Source organism: Xenopus laevis, chromosome 1S, assembly GCF_017654675.1.
Source record: "Xenopus laevis strain J_2021 chromosome 1S, Xenopus_laevis_v10.1, whole genome shotgun sequence".
NCBI lineage: Eukaryota > Metazoa > Chordata > Amphibia > Anura > Pipidae > Xenopus > Xenopus laevis.
In genome coordinates, this window is record NC_054372.1 from 123,899,927 (window position 1) to 123,907,858 (window position 7,932).

At 39.4% G+C, this 7,932-nt stretch overlaps 1 protein-coding gene across 3 annotated transcripts; it reads right to left on the reverse strand.

The window, feature by feature from the left end:
- Positions 1 to 1,647: 1,647 nt before the first annotated feature.
- On the reverse strand, positions 1,648 to 7,855 carry mrps18c.S (mitochondrial ribosomal protein S18C S homeolog). Of its 3 annotated transcripts, none has more exons than XR_005965034.1 (7): positions 7,529 to 7,800; positions 3,929 to 3,975; positions 2,814 to 2,897; positions 2,299 to 2,356; positions 2,105 to 2,164; positions 1,943 to 2,027; positions 1,648 to 1,781 (listed from the first exon to the last, which is right to left on the reverse strand). XR_005965034.1 is itself a non-coding variant. In XM_041580154.1 (7 exons), exons 1-7 carry the CDS (start codon positions 7,543 to 7,545, stop codon positions 1,717 to 1,719), a joined length of 345 nt encoding a protein of 114 aa, XP_041436088.1. In that variant the 5' UTR covers positions 7,546 to 7,685; the 3' UTR covers positions 1,648 to 1,716. The 3 variants fall into 3 exon arrangements, 2 of the variants coding, with proteins under 2 accessions (XP_041436088.1, XP_018099354.1); XM_041580154.1 differs by lacking the exon at positions 1,943 to 2,027 and adding an exon at positions 5,131 to 5,144 and having other exon boundaries at positions 7,529 to 7,685; XM_018243865.2 differs by lacking the exon at positions 1,943 to 2,027 and having other exon boundaries at positions 7,529 to 7,855.
- Positions 7,856 to 7,932: the final 77 nt, after the last annotated feature.

Genomic DNA, 7,932 nt, shown 5'->3' on the forward strand with positions numbered 1-7,932 from the left:
TGTGGGAAGAAGCCTAAAAATCTATGTGAATCGCACCAAATATTTTCGCAAAGATGAAAATGTATTCATCAGCTTTGCAGGGAAGAATAAAGGTCTAAAAGCTTCTAAGCTTCCATTCAAATGGCATATATCAAAGAAGATCTTCTTCCTCCGTTTCAGATTGGAGCTCATTCCACGAGAAAGCTGTCCATGTCCTGGGCAGAAATTGCAGGAGTATCTATGGATAATATCTGCAAAGCAGCGATATGGAGTAACCCAAACACTTTTGTGCAGCACTACAGGGTGGACATCTTAGCTGCTCAGGAAGCTTCCTTTGGCAGTAAGATTCTCCAGAGGGTGATGTAACCTTGAAACCCGCCCTTATTGCTCACTAGCTCTCATGGTTGCTGCCATACAAGGACGTAAGGGAATGAGTAAATTTATACTTACCGTAATTTACTTTTCCCTTAGTCCTTACGGCAGCAAGAATTTCCCTCCCATCCCGAGAGATCATTTTTCACTGGTGATCTCTAGGGAGAGTGCCTATTTATGGGTGGGGTTAATTAACCCTTCCTCTTCATTGTCCTACATAGCAGGTTGCTAAGAATAAATGGTTGCTGCCGTAAGGACTAAGGGAAAGGTAAATTACGGTAAGTATAAATTTACTCATTCTGTGTCAATAGTAGACACTGCAGAGCTTGGTCAGTCTTTAAGGGGCATATTTATCAAGGGTCGAATTTCGAATTGAAAAAACTTCGAAATTCAAATTCAAAAAGACAAACCGAAATTAAGTCGAAGTTTTTTTTTTTTTGTCGAATAGGTCCGTATTTGGCCGAATTCGAATCGAAGGAATAGCGCATTCGGTCGAATTCGATTCAAAGTTTTTCCCAAGAAAAACTTAGATTTTTCAAAGTCCATCAATTGACTCCAAATAGGTTCTAGGAGGTCCCGCATAGGCTAAAACAGCAATTCGGCAGGTTTCAGATGGCGAATGGTCGAAGTCGAATTTTTAAAGAGACAGTTCATGATAAATTTCGATATTCACATTTTTTCATTTGAAAATCCACCTCGACATTTGATAAATCTGCCCCATAGTCTTTCAAAACGTGTTGTGTTTATGTCATAGTCTTTTTCTGTCCTGTTCTCTGAATCGACTTTATGTTTCACATCAAGTACAACTCTATGATAGGCTTTCTCTTTACAATCAGATTTTGATTAGATTGATGGAGAGATGACACAGCAAGATCACTAGCACTTGGAGCGGGCCAAACAGTGCAGGCAGCCTAGTGCATTTAAAAATAAAATATATATACACTGTTGCCACCAACTGGAGCACAGGCTCTATTAGCCCCCTCTGGTGGGGGAAACTATTTAGGGTGACAGATGCCCTTTAAGATTTTAAATTATGCATACATTATTTGGTAGTTTTTGGTTAGAAAATAAACTCTGGGGGATATCACAATGACCCATCCACACTTTCCATAACCCTCTGAGTATATACTGAAACCAATCACTGTTTGAGGCCAGTGTTAGATTGATACTCCTCCTACCAACGCTTAAAACGGTATCAAAATCACAAACAGATATCTGAGAAAATTGTTTTTTTCCCCCAAAACTATTGCTTTTTTTTTAATTTATTTTTTTTTATTAACATGCATACTCAAGTGGTTGCTTATAACAAAAGAATATTTATTAACAAAACAAATTATAATTAAAGTTCATAACATCATTCAGAGTTTAAGGTTCACAGATTTTGGGGTCCTGAAGGAATGTGGGGTCCTTGTATGTGACAGGCATAAATCCTGTATAAAAAAAAAAAAAAAAGTGTTAGTACTGAAAGCACCCCATAGGTGTACACAAATACAAAGGTGTAACTAAAGAAGAAGCAGACCTCACTGTCATGCACAGGGTCGGCTTCCTAGCATAAACCCCCCCCCCCTTAGCTATTCCTTGAAATATTTACATGAGCAGGTGGAGGAGGCGAGCTGATGTGCACCAGGCACTTATGAAGATTTTTGCCGGTGGGGCGGTGCCCTCTTGTTACGCCACTGCACAAATACAGTACATTAATGACTGTAATCACAAGTTTACAGGTTATATAAGATATAAGAATATTATTTCTTACCCATAATATGTGCTCTTTTAATGGCTTTTGAAATGGCTCTTTGTTTCCTTCCACACAACCCTGAAATAAACAGACATAAACATCTAAAACACAAATAAAGTCTGAAAAATATTTAAAAGCTTTGCTTTCCAGTGCATGAAGTAAATGGCTGGAAATGTATTGCTATACACGCACGCACCAAATTGTGTAAATACCTGTTATGTTTCTGCCATAGATGCGACCGGTGTGAGGTGAAATAAACTGAGACAACAGCTGTTGAACAAAAGGAAGTCTAGTTACAACCCCATAACACATATGTTCATTAGAGAATTTTTTTTAGTTACATACAGGATTTATTTTTTACACTTGTTAATTTAATATGAACATGTATCTTGTAATGAAACAAGGATACACCGATAGTAACCCAAACTTTTTTCTTTTTGTTCTTTTTTAACATGTTAACCGCAGGGTGCTGGAGTATCACCATTCCTATTAATCTTTTCCTCAGCAATCACTGTTCTAAACTAGAAAGGAACTCAAGTGGTCCTTTATAATCAGAAGCATTCTTTTACTGAAAGCAATAATACATATTATGCAATATTCCTTGTATTCTACCTGTTATTTCTTGCTTATTTAAGAACAAAAAAAATGGAAGCTTTAATAGGCTCTGCTTTATCTAAAAACTACTAAATAGAGCAAATATATTTTCTTATTCCATAGTGTGACTAACCTGTGTATTTTTGTAGTCCACTGTAACTCCACATAAGATGCACTTTTTTGGTGGTTCTTTATAAGGATTCTCCATCAGCTGGGGCTGCGTTTAAAAGAATAATAAAATAACTTGTGTGGAAAGACCACATTCAAATATCTAACACAAAACCGGGGCATCTCACATAAATATTTGCCTTGATATTTATTTTGTTTAAAAGAAGTAATGCTAAATATGCATGCCCCAGTCACAACAAAGTCAGACTTGCTCCATGCAGCATTGTATAGTTGAATATGCAGAGTATTACAAGTGCCAATCCTCATGCGGAGGCTAGCTCACCTAGGACTTGCCACTTCACTAAAGTGACAAGCTGAAATTTGCATTAGAGAAAAAGGCAACTAAAGGGGTTTGTATGTAATTCTTAATAAAATGATCTGAAATTAACTTTGTTGTTATGGATAAAAGTTTCAGTTGCTGGATATTTTTATTTTTTGACTTTGATAGTGCTCTTGGTCCTGGGGGCTGTATCTGGCTTTCATGGGCTCTTTGGTGAAGCCAAGATTCAAAAAACTCTATATTCAAAACTAGATTAAATAGGAAATAGTAGCCTAAAATGTAACTCTAATTTGGCTGAATAGAGAATGGGAAGGAAATTAAAGCAATGCAGTATCAATAAGATGACTGGATGTCAGAGAGTACAGAAAGGAATGAATTATGTGACAGTAAAGATGGCAGTACATAGGCTGCTGACTTGACCCCTGAGAACAAAGTTGGCAGCTTACTGGCCTATATATGGGGCTGCACATCAAGCGAACATTGGCAAGAGACTGGACAAATATTAGGCACATTTTAAAATCCTGTTGGGCTAGGACTGCATCAATGTATTAAAAAGGTCTTCAAAGAACATTTTCTGTACACCTGCAGTATCTTCCTATTGCTGGGCCCCAAGTCAACAACTGGCTCTGCCCAATATGGCCCAGCATATGGGTGACCAAACTGAAAACAGATATATTTTTGGTGACTACGCCTAGCAAGTGGATGTCAACTCAGTCAAGTTTTAGACAACTCTAAGGAAGGTATAGGGATAGAAAACATTATATCCATCAGTATGCAGCTGCAAGGTCTAATTGTCTCACCATATCGTTGTGAACTTGTTGCAATGTATGATTTCCTTGCCGTAATACTAAAGAAAATGATAAAAACAATATTAAAAAAAAGATCAATTAGAATAGATAACTATTTGCATATATATTAATAAGCAAACGACACTTGTGAGTTTTGCAAAGTAGAGGTACTTTAGGAGTTGTTTTATATAAAGGAGAATGAAAGGTTAAACTAAGCAAGTTTTATCAGAAAGATCTATGTAAATACACCAGTAAACCCTCAAAGTAATGATGCTCTGGGTCAAAAGAAACAGCATTTCTTTCCTTCAGACTTCCTTATTTCAGCTTAAACCGCCAGGGCACGGGCTTGAGCATGCTCAGTTTGCTCCCCTCTGCCTCCTCCCCTTCTTGCTGTAATCTGAGCCTAGAGCTATGAGTAAGCATGGAGAGACTCAGACAAGAAGTTATGTCACACCAAGCTAAAATGGCAGCTGCTATCCTAAACAAACAGAGGAAGCTTCTAGCGCTGTTTACTCAGTATGGTAAAGCATTCTACAGAATAAATATAGCATTCTAACTTACACTATTGTGGCTAATGAATTTTCAATAAACTGCCATGGTAGCTTTTCTACTCCTTAAATCATTAACATAAAGTAATCCCTCAGCCAATGTTTATAAATGTAGGCCAGGCCAAGTACCTAAATTATGAATATGGTCCATGGAATATGCATCTACATAATGCAATGATTTAGAAATGAAGGCTCATTTACAATTGCAAATTTATTGCTAGTAAGGAGTGTACATAAATGCAATTACAAACATTATACATACTTTCTATTCATTCCTATGGGATTTATAGAACTGAATTAATCACTGGGTGAAGTTAACCGTTTGATAAATATGCTTTTAAAAATCCCATTGGAATGATTAGTGGGCGAGTTTTTCTGTAGTAAACTGTAATCTCATATTTTGATATATCTGCCCATAAATTTTAAAATGAGGTGACCGAGTCTTTCAAATTTTCCCTATAAGGGCAAGTCAACCCCAAAATAAATATTAGCCTTATAAAAGAAAACAAAATTCTAAGCAACTTTCCAATATACATTATAAAACATCCACAATTTGTAAAAACAATCGTTATTGAAAGCAGCATTTGCTCAACTCCTGCTGTTACTTTTTAAATAATGTTGCAAAAGTCTTAAAAGCAGGTCTGTCAATCTGTTGGTTTGACTTACATTGTTTCAAATGTCTGAGCCATCAGGGCAGAGAATAGGAAAGGACAGAAAAACACATATTTAATTGTGAATGTCCTATAGAGAAGACGACTTTGGGTCAGTTAACACCTTCATCCACACAAAAAGCCACAGTATTAGAAAACATCTTAAACACCCTTGTGTAAAAACTCTTACAGCAATGAATGCTTTAAAAAAAAAATAAAAAAAAGATGTAATTGGGTGTTACTGGGCCCCACAGCATATTTAATGAAGGGCCCCAAAACTTTACTATGTTGACTGATTTCACCCGGATATATTGAGCTCATTAATTAGGGCCTTACATGACCCCCTACACTCATGGGTCCTCCAGCAATAGCCCTGCTAGGAAGCATTTTTTTTCTGGAAACTCTAAGTACATAGTGCAAGGCATGTTGACAGAATGTAGTGCCATTTTAAAGGGGAAGGAAACCTAGTCAGCGCAAACCCCCCACCCCCCACCCCGTTTGTTGCCCATCCTCCCTCCTCCCCCCTGGCCTACCCGTCCCACTGGGCAAATGCCCCTAACTTGTTACTTACCCTTCTGCGCAGGTCCAGTCCAGGGAGTTCACTGACGACATCTTCTTCCACGCGATCTTCTTCCTGCTTTGAACGGCGCATGCACAGTAGGATCATTTCGCCGGTACGATCTACTGCGCATGTGCGTGACTTTTGGCGCATGCGCAGTAGATCCGTACCGGCGAAATGATCCTACTGCGCATGCGCCAAAACGCCGTTCACAGCAGGAAGAAGATCGCGTGGAAGATGTCGTCGGTGAACTCCCTGGACTGGACCTGCGCAGAAGGGTAAGTAACAAGTTAGGGGCATTTGCCCAGCGGGACGGTTAGGCCAGGGGGGAGGGTGGGCAACAAACGGGAGGGGGGGTGGGGGTTTTGCGCCGACTAGGTTTCCTTCCCCTTAAAGGATGTGTGTGAACAGTGCAGATACACTAATGATGAAAACTATGTCCCATAGAAGGATTCCTTTCGACCTCCCTATATGTAATACTAGGTGGGTTTATAGAGGGGTTTAAGCTTAATATTGTCTGTACTATCTATTCCCTTCCATAGATAAACAACTTATATTGGATATTTCATTCTGCTACATTCATTTAGCGCCCCACATGGAGAATACTGCTTTAATATGGGTGTAAAAAAATGTACTACGAAACAAATACATATGATGTCAGGCTGTCAGATTATCGCTCAGCCCTGTACAACAGCAACGTTGAAGGGATACGGCCATGGGAAAAAAACATTGTTTTTTCAAAACGCATCACTTAATAGTGCTGCCGCAGCAGGATTCTGCACTGAATCTGTTTCTCAAACGAGCAAAAAGGTTTTTTTTTTTTTATATTTCATTTTGAAATCTGACATGGGGCTCGATATATTGTCAGTTTCCCAGCTGCTTCCAGTCATGTGATAAATCAGTCACTCTTTACTGCTGCGTTGCAAGTTGAAGTGATATCACCCTCCCTTCCCCCCCCCAGCAGCCTAACAAAAGAACAATGGGAAGGTAACATAGTAAATTAGGTTGAAAAACAGACACACGTCCATCAAGTTAAACCTTTTAACCTGCCTAACTGCCAGTTGATCCAGAGGAAGGCAAAAAAAAAAAAAACCCTCTGAAGCATCTCCACAATGGCAATCGGACTAGTCCCTGGATCAACTTGTACTATGAGCTATCTTCCATAACCCTGTATTCCTTCACTTGCTAAAAAGCCATCCAACCCCTTCTTAAAGCTATCTAATGTATCATCAGCCTGTACAACTGATTCAGGGAGAGAATTCCACACCTTCACAGCTCTCACTGTAAAAAAAACCCTTCCGAATATTTATGCGGAACCTCTTTTCTTCTAAACGGAATGGGTGACCTTGTGTCAGCTGAAAAGGCCTACTGGTAAATAAAGCATTAGAGAGATTATTATATGATCCCCAGATAACAGCTCCCTAAAACAAGATAACTTGGTAGATCTAAGAACAGCACTCAATAGTAAAATCCAGGTCCCACTGCGACACATTCAGTTACATTGAGTAGGAGAAACAATTGCCTGCCAGAAAGCAGTTCCATCCTAAAGTGCTGGCTCTTTCTGAAAGCACATGACCAGGCAAAATGACCTGAGATGGCTGCTACCTACACACCAATATTATAAATTAAAAAATAATACACTTGCTGGTTCAGGAATTATAGTTAACACAGTAGAATGAATTATTTGCAGTGTAAACCATGTAATGTAGAAGTACACATAAAAATCATGACAGAATCCCTTTTCAGAAATGTCAGTGCTCAAGGGGAATGTAAGGTTGATGCTAGCTGTAACAACAGTAAAGTGACATTCTAGATAAGTCATTTTGAAATGCAAGCAATGGCCGTATACAGTCACCTGCCAAAGCTCCCCATAAGCTACGACCGTCCGGGGTTACATGCCTACTGCCCACACTGTGTAGCGCCCTGAACAGCACCATCCTTCTTGTTTTAGCCTGTGACCTGCCAGAGAAGCGGAAGCACCACTGCAAACACCTTCCTACCCCCGCATGGTGCAGCACTAAAATCACGTCGGTCGCAACAAAACCCCCTTATGACAGTTCCGTAGCGGTAATGGGAACTGTATGGCCAGCTTTAAGTGTTAAAAAGAAACGCTGCTTTACATTCCCTCTGCGCTACATAAACGAAGACAAAAAAATGTCGAGAATAATAATTCTGCAGCTCTTTCACTCGTCCCCTTCCCATGCGCCTCCAGCACGCGCACGTAGTGGGAAGGAGGAGCTGGAATTTCTCCGCAATACT